We start from the raw sequence: 13,160 nt of genomic DNA on the forward strand, positions 1-13,160 counted from the left end.
GAATTCTGGGAGTTGTAGTCCGCAAGTCATGAAGGGGCCATAGTTCCCCCACGCTGGCTGAGGAATTCTGGGAGTTGAAGTCTGCAAGTCGTGAAGGGGCCATAGTTCCCCCACACTGGCTGAGGAATTCTGGGAGTTGAAGTCTGCAAATCGTGAAGGGGCCATAGTTCCCCCACACTGGCTGAGGAATTCTGGGAGTTGAAGTCTGCAAGTCATAAAAGGGCCAAGTTTGAAGACCCCTGGTTTAAGCTGAGGACTACCCATAATCCTGGCTCCAGGTCAACGGGTTTTGGGATGAGTGTTTATCGCATTTCCTTTTCTGAACCGTTAAGTATCTATCTCAGTAACTGTGGAGTAAAAAAAATGGGTGAGTGGGAATTTGGGGGTGGCAGAGCCTGGTAGCAATTGTTAATACCGAATAGCTATTAGTGCTCAGAATAATGACCCCTGGATTGGGCATGAAGCCTGTTTCTTGCTGCAACTTTGAAAAAGAGGCAAAAAGATTCTTCCGTGTAAATTTGTAAAATATACACCCCAGTCCACCATACCACAATCCAAGTTTGGTCTAGTGGTTTAGGTTCTATAAAGTGGGAGACTATGAATTCTAGTCCTGCCTTACTCATGAAAGGCAACTTGGTGACTTTGGGCCAATCACCAGGATATGGTGAGTTCTAGTCCCACCCTTAGGTATGAAAGCCGGCTGGGTGACTTTGGACAATCACCAGGAGACGGTGAGTTCTAGTCCTACCTTAGGTATGAAAGCCGGCTGGGTGACTTTGGACAATCACCAGGAGACGGTGAGTTCTAGTCCTACCTTAGGTATGAAAGCCGGCTGGGTGACTTTGGACAATCACCAGGAGACGGTGAGTTCTAGTCCTACCTTAGGTATGAAAGCCGGCTGGGTGACTTTGGACAATCACCAGGAGACGGTGAGTTCTAGTCCCAGTTTAGATATGAAAGCCGGCTGGGTGACTTTGGACAATCACCAGGAGACGGTGAGTTCTAGTCCCAGTTTAGATATGAAAGCCGGCTGGGTGACTTTGGACAATCACCAGGAGATGGTGAGTTCTAGTCCTACCTTAGGTATGAAAGCCAGCTGGTTGACTTTGGGCCCATCCCTCTCTCTCATCCCAACCCACCTCACAGGGTTGTTGTGATGGTGAAAATAGGAGGAGTATTAGATATTTTACTGCCTTGAATTATTAGCCACTGCCCAGCTGTGTAAAGCCATTGAAACAAACGTGAATTTTCTACTTTGCCTTTTCCCAGATGTAGTTAAGCTGGCAAATCTACTGAAAATGTTCAGTCTTTGGTGTTCAGGCGTGCAATTGAGTCAGCATCATTTTTTGGTGCTGGTTTTATATGCATTTATAAGATTATGCATAACCCAAAGATGATGCTGACCCAATTGCACGCATGCACAGCAAAATAATTACATATATCTTTTCACAAAAAAGGGGGACATATACAGGTAGTCCCGACTTACCACAATTCATATAGCGTCCGTTCATATTTGCAACGGCACTGGGAAAAAAGTGACTTATGACCGTTTTTCACACTTAGACCCTTGCCACATCCTCACGGTTACGTGATCCAAATTCTGATGATTGGCAGCTGGTTCGTATTTATGACGGTCGCACGGTGTCCCGAGATCCCCTTTTTGTGCCCTTCTGACAAGCAAGGTGCGTGGGGAACCGCCCTTCCCTTAACAAACCATGTTGCTAACTTAACAAAACCCAGCGCTTCGCTTTACAACGGTGGCAAGAAAAGCCGTAAAATTGGGCACACTCCCCGAAGAAATGTTCCACTTAGGCGGCATAAATTTTGGGCTCACTTGCAGTCGGCCATTCGAGGACCGCCTGTAGATGGTTCTGTTCTCCCAAGCACAGATGCCTAAGCTTCCTTTTTAAAATTTCCATCATTAATTACCGGGCAATTTTACCATTTCTGCAAGGGGGTTGTTCTGTACCAGCCTGCTACCGGCCCTGCAGAAAAAGCAGGGACAACCCCTTTTACAAGAAGGCAAGAGGCTGGAATTACGCCTGCCAAATTTATTGCTACAAAAACAAACAAGACACAACCAAGAAACAGGAGCTTTAAGAAACACGAACTATCCAAGCGGTTGCCTTCAGCAAACCAGCCTTCCCACACATTCCCCTTATATAGAGTTCAGGGCGTGGCTTCTCTCTGCCTCCTTCCGAGAAGCCCCATTGCCTTCCTCTGTTTACTCCTAATTGCCTCCTGCGTCGGGCGTCCTTGAACAGGGCCAGCTGTGGGTCATCTTCATCCACGCTGTCAGGCTCACACAGCTGGGTCTCCGTCGTGACCAGGTGGGAGGGGCCTGGCTGAGGGCTCTCATCAGCAAGCTCTTCAACACCCCCCTCCTCCTCCTCCTCTGAGTCGTCCGACCCAACTGCCGAACCCACAGGCTGACCCTGAATCACAACAGGGGTGTAGCGACAGCATGCAACTGAATCCTCACCCTTTTTTTTTTTCTCCCTTAGCCTTCTAAATTAGTATTTCTTTGTTTTTTGGCTTCGAAACAGACCAGGCGTGCCGTGGGCAGAATCTCTCCTGCTCTGAATGTCTGGATGGTAGGAGATTGAAGGGCTGTTAATAAGCCTAAAATCAAATTAAAGCAAAGTCACCGTGATGTATTTGCTCCTCCCTACCTCTAATCTGCATCAAACAAGGCAAAAGGGGCTTGCGTGAACATGTCTGTTAGAGGCATATGGTGTTGTGTTGTTGTTGTTGTTTTTTTGCTCCGTATTCGTCTCAGCGTGTCCTGTGTCCAAATTTTTGTCTCTGCCACCCAACAATATGTAGCTGGGCTACAGAAGTCCTTTGCGGCGACATCTGTCTTCTTCTGGGACCCTACAGTCTTTCACTTTATATCCCATTGTGCACTCCGGATCAAACACAGCCTCCCATTATCCATGCCATCTTAAGCAGTAATGAGATTTCCTTTAATTGCTCAGATCATCTTTTGGTTAAGATCACACACACACACACACACACACACACACACACACACACCAGTCTTTTGTTCACTCCTGAGATCATACCCTCATGTCTGCCGCCCGTCTTCATTAGAGGCAGTCCTCAACTTTACGACCACGACTGAGCCGTAAATTTCGGTTGCTAAGTGGGACATTTTGTCAGGCGAGTTTTGCCCCGTTTTGCGACTTTGTTTCTTGCCACCTTTGGGAATGGGAATGGCTGCGGTTGTTAAATGAGTCCCAAGGTTGTTTACATGAATCTGGTCTCTCTCCCCCCCCCACCCCCCAACTGACTTTGCCTGCCCGAAGGTCGCCAAAGGGGACATTGCAACCGTCACAAAAGTGAGTCAGTTGTCAAGCGTCCGAATGTAAATCACCTGACCGCGGGGAGGCTGCAACGGCCGTAAGTGTATAAAATGGTCATCGGTCACTTTTTTCCCCAGTGCTGTTGCAACTTTGAACGGTCACTAAGTGAATCGTTGTAAGTCGACGACTATCTGGGCCGCTTATTTGGAAATTGGCTAAAGGGACCCTTTTATATTTCGAGTAATTTCCATTCTTAAAATTGCAGTAGCTGACGATTCCCCTGACCGTGTATTACTTCCACAAACTGGGTGAGGAATCCGCAGGAAGACACACACACACACACACACACACACACACACACACACACACACACACACACCTACCTTTACTCAAGGAAGCACACCCAGTTCTGAAGCACAGCAGGCTGTTAAAAATACAAATTCCTTTTTGAAAAAAAACCAAAGGCAGATAGCAAGAGAACACAAGTTAGCAATAGCACTTAGACCTATATTGCACTTCACAGAGCTTTACAGCCCTCTCTAAGGGGTTCACAGAGTCAGCCTCTTGCCCCCCCCACCACCCCACAATCTGGGTCCTCGTTTTACCCACCTCAGGACGGAAGGCTGAGTTAACCTTGAGCCGATTTGAACTCAAGGCAGTGGGCAGAGGTAGCCTCCAGTACTGCATTCTAATCGCTGCACCACCACGGCCCTTCCTTCCTTCCTTCCTTCCGTCCTTCCTTCCTTCCTTCCTTCCTCTTCCTTCTTCTCATTCCCATCTTCCTTCCTTCCTTCTTCTTCCTTCTTCTCATTCCCATCTCCTTCCTTCCTTCCTTCCTTCCTCTTCCTTCTTCTCATTCCCATCTTCCTTCCTTCTTTCCTCTTCCTTCTTCTCATTCCCATCTCCTTCCTTCCTTCCTTCCTTCCTTCCTCTTCCTTCTTCTCATTCCCATCTCCTTCCTTCCTTCCTTCCTTCCTTCCTTCCTTCCTTCCTTCCTTCCTTCCTTCCTTCCTCTTCCTTCTTCTCATTCCCATCTTCCTTCCTTCCTCTGCCTTCTTCTCATTCCCATCTCCTTCCTTCCTTCCTTCCTTCCTCTTCCTTCTTCTCATTCCCATTTCCTTCCTTCCTTCCTTCCTTCCTTCCTTCCTTCCTTCCTTCCTTCCTTCCTTCCTTCCTTCCTTCCTCTTCCTTCTTCTCATTCCCATCTCCTTCCTTCCTTCCTTCTCATTCCCATCTCCTTCCTTCCCTTCTTCTCATTCCCATCTCCTTCCTTCCTTTCCTTCCTTCCTTCCTTCCTTCCTTCCTTCCTTCCTTCCTTCCTTCCTTCCTTCCTTCCTTCCTTCCTTCCTTCCTTCCTTCTCATTCCCATCTCCTTCCTTCCAGCGCTTAGACTTATATACCGCTTCCCAGGGCTTTACAACCCTCTCTAAGGGGTTCACGGAGTCAGCCTCTTGCCCCCTGCAACAATCTGGGTCCTCGTTTTACCCATCTCGGAAGGACGGAAGGCTGAGTCAACCTGGAGCCGGTCAGGATCGAACTGCCCAACTGCCGAGAGCCGGGAGTCAGCAGAATCCGCCTGCGGTGCTGTGTTCTAACCCCTGCGTCCCCAGGGCTCTCAATGGAGGACCATTTAGTTCTTCATTAAATGGAGAAGGGGATCGCTGCAAAGGACTTGGCCAGCCCTGGAAGTCAGCCTGCAGCACAATAGTCCTCGGCCTGCTGCGATTCGTTTAGCGACCAACTGTTCAAAGTTACCGTGGCGCTGAAAAAAGGGACCATTTTTCACACGGCCGTTACAGCATCGCCCCTGCTCACGTGATCGAAATTCAGACACTTGGCAACCGACTCATATTTATGACGGTCTCGGTGTCCCGAGCAAAGTCAAAGGGGAAGCCAGATTTCATTTAACAACCCTAATGCTAACCTAGCAGCTGCAGTGATTCACTTAACGACTGTGGCAAGAAGGTTTACAAAACGGGGCAAAACTCACATAACAAGTGTCTCGTTTAGCCAAGGAAAATTTGGGCTCAGCTGCGGTCGTAAGGCGAGGAGTACCTGTGGGCAATTGTAGGGCCAGCCATTTGCAGACCCAGCTCCGTTGCTGAGAGGAATCCTGGCTTGTAGGCGCAGCTGCAGCAGAAGGGAGGAAAACGTTTTCTGCTAGGATATAAACAAATCCATTTTAGGATCACCTTACATAGCTTATTTTAATTCCGCACGTGAATAGAACATGCCAGCCGAGATTTGAGCACCTACCCAGAGCAGGGTGAACCTTGTCCAGCTGGCAAGTCCACTACACAAACTTGAATTTAATGTTAGTTGTTGCTTGCCATGATTGAAAAATAATGGGCTCCTTTCGGCGAGGGTTAAATGGGAGAAAGTTGTTGCCATTTTTTGAAGCAGTCTATGAAATCTTTGGTGCCCTCTGAGCCTTGCACGGATGATGTTACCTAGTTGGGTCATGAAACGTTGGCAAGAAGGCAACCAAGCTCAGAGAGCACTCAGGACCTCACAGTTCTCCTCCTCCTCCTCTTCCTCTTCCAACAACAACAACAACAACCCAACTCCCTTCTAACATTGATGATGTGTCCTAGTTGGGTAATGCAACATCTGAAAGAAAAGCAAGCTCAGAGAGCACCAAGGACCCCATAGTCTTCCTCCTCCTCCTCCTCCTCCTCCCCCCCACAAGTCCAACTCCCTTCTAACATTGATGATGCTTCCTAGTTGGGTCATGAAACATCTGCAAGAAAACCACCCAGCTCAGAGAGCACGAAGCAGTTGTTAAGTTAGTCACTCAGTTGTTAAGTGAATTTGGCTTTCCCCCCCTGGATTTTGCTTGTCAGAAGGTCACAAATGGGGAATCGCACGACACGGCAACCGTCATAAATACGGCACAGTTGCCAAGCCTCTGAATGTTGATTGCGTGACCGTGAGGATGTTGCAACAGTCGTGCGAAAAGTGATCTTAAGTCACCGTTTTGAGTGCCGTTGTAACTTTGAACGGTCACTAAGTGAACCGTTGTAAGTGGAGGACTACCTGTATAGAAATTCACTCCTGTTGGAAGGGTTTCTATCTCCAGAAGGCCTTCAGTGATACTCATAGTTGCATCTGTCCATTTACGTCCTCACATTAAGGCAACTGACGAGGGTTGCTCATGACCAGGATAAGTGGCCATTTGTAAACTAGCACAGCTAGTCCTCGACTTACGGGCATTCCTTTAGTGACCATTCATAGTTGCAACGGCATTGAAAAAAGTGACTTACAACCCATAGTCCCAACCATCCCCGGTCATGTGATCACCAGTTGTGTTGTGATTCCTCGCCAGCCGGTGGATCCGGCAGCTGAGTCTGAGGAATCAGATGAGGAGGAGGAGGAGGAGGGGCCTGGAGTGATGTCAGAGGAAGGCTCCAAGGAGCTCCAAGACTTACGGTCGGACCAGGAGCCCGGCCCCTCTACTCGCGCTCAGGCTGAGACACGACTGTGCTGGGAGCCTGAATTGGACAGTGATGAAGAGCAGCTGGGACAAATCCAGGATGCATGAAAGTGCCGGCAAGAGAAGCGAGTAGGACAGAGGGATGCAATGGGGCGGCTCCAAAGGCAAAGGAGAAGGCTTTAGGAAAGCCACGCCTGGGCTGCATTGTAAAAGGGAAGGTGTGGGAGGTGCTGGTTGCCGAAGGCCGCCATTCGCGCTGAGGATCGAGTTTCTGTGGATTGTGTTTGTTTGCCTTGGATGTTGACACAGGTCTGTGAATAATAAACGGGGTTGTTTTTTTTCTTGCGGTTCCTGCCTGTTTCTTGGAAGACGGATTTCTCCTTGTGAGCAGAACCAGGAACTCACGTAGGCTGGGACAGAACATTTGGCGTCACTTAGTGACTGAAGTGATTCAGTTAACAACTGCAGTGATTCATTTATCGACTGTGGCAAAAGTGCGTAAAATCAGGCACGATTCACTTCACAACCGTCTCGGTTAATGGAAATTCCGGCCCTCAACCTTACGACCCCCTGTATTTGTTGGGACCTGTATACAGGAAGCCACCCCGATATTCATTCTCCGCTTGCTGATCGTTTTTTTCTTTGCTTCAAATAGCTTAAGCGCATTTTAAACAACATGGCCGGTCGAGACTGACGAAAACGGAAGATTTCATGGGAATCATAGTTTTTCAGGGGGAGCTTTGCAACTGTTCTTGAATGTTGAGTGTAGTAATCTTTTTTTTTCCTTTTTTCCCCTTTGTGAAGGGTTCACCCGTAAAACCTACGAACAACCGAGAGTTTCCTAGGTCGGAAGATGCAAGAAAATACCTCCATCAAAATAGGTGAGAGCTTTTATGTCATAGGAGTTTAAGAAGCTGTGAGGGATAGCTTAAACTTAATATATAACACAGAATTCCCAATTCATTTTTTTTAAGATAGAAGAGAGACACTTTGGTGTGGTGGTTAAGATGCTGGCTTAGAAACCAGGAGATGGTGAGTTCTAGTCCTGCCTTAGGCAGGAAAACAGGGTGGGGGACTTTGGGCCAATCACCAGGAGACGGTGAGTTCTAGTCCCGCCTTAGGCGTGAAAGCTGGCTGGGTGACTTTGGGCCAATCACTACGAGACGGTGAGTTCTACTCCCGCCTTAGGCAGGAAAGCTGGCTGGGTGACTTTGGGCCAATCACTAGGAGACGGTGAGTTCTAGTCCTGCCTTAGGCATGAAAGCTGGCTGGGTGACTTTGGGCCAATCACCAGGAGATGGGGAGTTCTAGTCCCGCCTTAGGCATGAAAGTGGGCTGGGTGACTGGGCCAATCACCAGGAGATGTGAGTTCTAGTCCCACCTTAGGCGATGAGTTCTAGTCCCACCTTAGGCATGAAAGCTGGCTGGGTGACTTTGGGCCAGTCATTCTCCCCCAGCCTATCTTAGAGTTATTATTGGGAACAGAGGAGGAGGGAGGCATATTGTGTGTGTTCCCCAACTTGAGTTACTTCTAAAAAAAATAACAGTGGAAAATGAATGAATGAATGCCCAAACTGGTGTTACTCAGGAGCAGAATGCTGGGGTCTCATGGTAGGATTCACAATTGCTCATAAAAACTCCTTGTGAAGTTTCCATCTCCTTGTGTTTTGCATCTCTCATCCAGCCTCTTTTCCTGGTGGCTCCAGTTAGAAGTGTAGATACATATGAAAGCCGGCTACTTATTTACAACAGGGGTCTTCAAACGTGGCCCTTTTGTGACTTGTGGACTTCAACTCCCAAAATTCCTCAGCCAGGCACGTGTGCCACGCTGGCTAAGGAATTCTGGGAGTTGAAGTCCGCAAGTCATGAAGGGGCCATAGTTCCCCCACGCTGGCTGAGGAATTCTGGGAGTTGAAGTCCACGAGTCGTGAAGGGGCCATAGTTCCTCCGCGCTGGCTGAGGAATTCTGGGAGTTGAAGTCCGCAAGTCGTGAAGGGGCCATAGTTCCCCCACCCTGGCTGAGGAATTCTGGGAATTGAAGTCCACAAGTCTTAAAAGTTGCTAAGGTTGGAGGCCCCCTGCTATGAAGCACTGTGGAGCGGGTGTAAAAGTCCAAGCCAGGGGTCTTCAAACGTGGCCCTTTTATGACTTGTGGACTTCAACTCCCAGAATTCCTCAGCCAGGCATGCTGGCTGAGGAATTCTGGGAGTTGAAGTCCACAAGTCACGAAGCGGCCAATTTTGAAGACCCCTGGTCTAAGTGCTATTGCTAAGAGAAGCTGCTGGAGGGAAAAAAAAAAGAAAGAAAAGATACGTGTATGGTCCACGTCGTCCAAGCCGACGGTGGTTTGCTTCTGACCGTCGGAAAAACGGGCAGTGTTTTGTCCGCAACAGATGCCATTGCTACAGCCTGTCCACCTGAGGGGGGGCGTCGTCTTTATTTTTGAGGCAGAAATAGAAAGATTTCCTCATCCAGCTACAGGGATGCCTCCTGCTTCTCCATATATGGCAGGTTTTTACTGCGCTCCGAGTTTTCCACGGTGACCGCCAGCGTATCCAAACGCCTTAGAGAGGGGGAGAAGCGGCCTTGCTAAGTGGGCTTTGAGAAGTGTTTCTTCAGCCTGCTGGAACAGAAAGTGTGATTTTAATGCAATCTCGTCCCTCTGGACTCTCCTTGGAATGTTTGCTTTAAGATGGGGAGGATCCTGTCCTCGCTGCACCTGATCCAGAGGCGGCAGAGGTTGCCAAAGGCTCAGGGAGGCACTTAAGCCAGGGTGGAAAGGTTTTTAAAGACCTGGCCAAAGATGGTAACGAATGGTGAGAGATCCTGACCCAGCATCTCGAGATGCTTAAATTAGAACAAGCCAATGGGTGGGAGGCTAAAATGGCTTCTGGTTCAGAGCCTGCATTGGGGCGTCTGTGTAAAAATAGATCAAGTCAGCCAAGGCTGGGTTAAAAAAAAAAGGTTTCTTCATCCTGTAAGGTTTTCCACTTAGCCTCAACGTTGTCCCAGCGGTACTCGGGAATTTTAAAAGAGCCAAAAGAAACGCCTGAGCCGAGGTTTCAGCAAGCCAACCACTTTTATTTTGATCAAAATAAGAGTTGGGTGACACTTCCCCCCCAAAAAAACTCTCTTCGTGGCTGGTAGAGAGATGAAGGCAACAACCCGGAAAGATGTCTTCTACCTTTTATACCTTTCCAGAACAAAAAACGTTCAGGTCCCGGTACCAGATACAAAATAGCACACAAAAAATAATAATTCCTAGATGATGACTCATACACAACAACGCAGGCTCCATCCGTAACTCCCCCTCCCCTTACCGTGCTCTTTTCATGTAAGCAATCACCTGTACCTAAAGCATGAAACATTTGCTTTTATATAACTAATTTCCCAATATAAAGCACCAGAAAGCTGCTTGCAGCAGTTTGGCGGGTCGAATCCCGAGTGCCGCGTAACAGAGTGAGCGCCTGTTACTTGTCCCAGCTTCTGCCAACCTAGCAGTTCGAAAGCACGTAAAAATGCAAGTAGAAAAATAGGGACCACTCCAGTGGGAAGGCAACAGCGTTCCGTGCGCCTTTGGTGCCCAGTCATGCCGGCCACACGACCACGGAGACATCCTCGGACAAGCCCCGGCTCTTCGGCTTTGAAACGGAGATGAGCACCGGCCCCTAGAGTCGGAAACGACTGGCACGCACGTGTGGGGGAACCTTTACCTTTACCTTTTTATACATAAGAGTAGGGACGCGGTGGCTCAGTGGGTTAGGACGCTGAGCTTGTCAATCGGAAGGTCGGCAGTTTGGCGGGTCGAATTCCCGAGTGCCGCGTAGCAGAGTGAGCGTCTGTTACTCGTCCCAGCTTCTGCCCACCTAGCAGTTCGAAAGCACGTAAAAATGCAAGTAGAAAAACAGGGACCACTCCGGTGGGAAGGTAACAGCGTTCCGTGCGCCTTTGGCGTCTAGTCATGCCGGCCACATGACCACGGAGACGTCCTCGGACAAGCGCTGGCTCTTTGGCTTTGAAACGGAGATGAGCACCGGCCCCCTAGAGTCGGAAACGACTAGCACACATGTGCGGGGGAAGCTTTACCTTTATATATATAGCAAAGTATCACTACTAATATCATTACTAATATTTATTTATTATTTATTTATTATTTAAACTTATTTAAGCTTAAACATAACAAAATCCCTTCACTCCTTCATATAAACATTCATGTAGTGACCATTCAGAGTTACAAACAGAAGTGAAAAAAGTGACGCTGTTTTCACACTTGTTGCGGCATCCCCCTAGTCCCATAATCAAAACCCGGACACTTGGCAACTGCCTCGTAGTTATGACGGTCGCCGTGTCCCAGGGTCATGTGATCGACAAGCAAAATCAGTGGGGGAAGAGCCAGATCCGTTCAACCAACCCATGCTGCTAACTTAACAATTGCAGCGGTTCACTTAACGGCGGCAGGGAGGGTCCTAAAGTGCGGCAAACCTCACTTAACAGCTGTCTTCCTTAACAGTGGAAACTTTGCGATCAATTCGTGGGTCGTACGTCGAGGACTATTCTGTCCTTTCTTTCTCGTTTTCCAGACCCTGATAGCCTGGCACTCGCTAAATAATAGTAGCTAAGGGGAAGAGGAAAAAAATGGATTAAAAAGGGAGTCACGAATGCTGTGAGAACTTAACAAAATGGGAAGGCCACTTGTGTAAATGGTACAATGAAAGAAGCATTTGCCCTCCCTAGATGTGACTTGCTAAAGGGATACCACTCGCTTAGTATCCTTGTAAAGGCTGCGTCCAATTGGACGGATGCTGTTAATGGCTCCCTTACACGAAGGAGAAAGTAGCAAGACTCAATACCAGATCTGCAGGTTGATAAATTGGTTTACAGAGGCCTGGGAATGTGTTACACTGTTAAGGCAGAGGTCTTCAAACTTGCCCCTTTTATGACTTCTGGACTTCAACTCCCAGAATTCCTCAGCCTGCGTGCCACGCTGGCTGAGGAATTCTGGGAGTTGAAGTCCACAAGTCATGAAGGAGGCCATAATTTCCCCACGCTGGCTGAGGAATTCTGGGAGTTGAAATCTGCAAGTCATGAAAGGGCCATAGTTCCCCCACGCTGGCTGAGGAATTCTGGGAGTTGAAGTCCGCAAGTCATGAAGGGGCCGTAGTTCCCCCACACTGGCTGAGGAATTCTGGGAGTTGAAGTCCACAAGTCATGAAGGGGGCCATAGTTCCCCCACACAGGCTGAGGAATTCTGGGAGTTGAAGTCCGCAAGTCATGAAGGGGGCCATAGTTCCCCCACACTGGCTGAGGAATTCTGGGAGTTGAAGTCCACAAGTCATGAAGGGGCCATAGTTTCCCCACGCTGGCTGAGGAATTCTGGGAGTTGAAGTCCAATAGTCATGAAGGGACCATAGTTGCCCCATGCTGGCTGAGGAATTCTGGGAGTTGAAGTCCGCAAGTCATGAAGGGGCCGTAGTTCCCCCACACTGGCTGAGGAATTCTGGGAGTTGAAATCCACGAGTCGTGAAGGGGGCCATAATTTCCCCACGCTGGCTGAGGAATTCTGGGAGTTGAAGTCCGCAAGTCATGAAAGGGCCATAGTTCCCTCACGCTGGCTGAGGAATTCTGGGAGTTGAAGTCCGCAAGTCATGAAGGGGCCATAGTTCCCCCACACTGGCTGAGGAATTCTGGGAGTTGAAGTCCGCGATTCGTGAAGAGGCCATAGTTCCCCCACACTGGCTGTGGAATTCTGGGAGTTGAAGTCTGCGAGTCATGAAAGGGCCAAGTTTGAAGACCCCTGTGTTCAGGTCTGCAATGTAAATGATCCAAGTCTAAACAGTTGTGTTTTACAAGGACAGTGACTGTGATGGTTGCAAGGTTTTTTTAAAAAAAACAACAACCATAGAGGCTATTTGACATGCAAAGTCAGTACGGATTTTTTAAAAAAAGCATTAAAAAGGCTAAAGCATACGAAGAACGTTTGCAGACATTGGGTGTGTCTAATCTAGTGAAAATAAGGAATAGGGGTGACACGATAGCAGGGGTCCATGTATTTACGGCGGTTTGTCAAAAACAGGCACTTACTTCCATTTTTCGGAAAAACCATGCCCATAGCGAATTGTTGGTTTGTTTCACAACTGCGACATTCGCTTAATGTCCTGGGGTTTGTTTACTTCAGTGCAGCCTTATTTCTTTAACCAGTCCTGCCAAAACTGTTGTAAAATGGGCTTGGTCACATGCCGCTGGGGCAGGCTCCCTTATAGTTGTATGGCGAGGAATGCCTGCGAAGTATATTTTAGCTACATTTCTTTTTGGTCATATCTCAAACCTTGCATTTCTTTGGCTTTCCTATTCCTTAGTCCAGGGCTTTTCAACCAGTGGTACGGGTACCACCCGTGGTACCTTGGCAGGTGGTACGCGACCCT

The 13,160-nt window shown here is 48.4% G+C and overlaps 1 protein-coding gene across 1 annotated transcript in view; it reads left to right on the forward strand.

Annotated features, from left to right (window-relative positions):
* Window positions 1-13,160, forward strand: part of LRCH3 (leucine rich repeats and calponin homology domain containing 3) — a 127,905-nt gene that overhangs the window by 76,936 nt on the left and 37,809 nt on the right. The window contains exon 10 of the mRNA XM_081329965.1: window positions 7,543-7,619. Within this exon, the coding sequence (XP_081186091.1) occupies window positions 7,543-7,619 (77 nt within the window). The remainder of the gene's footprint in view (window positions 1-7,542; window positions 7,620-13,160) is intronic.

Source organism: Vipera berus, assembly GCF_964194415.1.
Source record: "Vipera berus genome assembly, chromosome: 5".
Lineage (NCBI taxonomy): Eukaryota > Metazoa > Chordata > Lepidosauria > Squamata > Viperidae > Vipera > Vipera berus.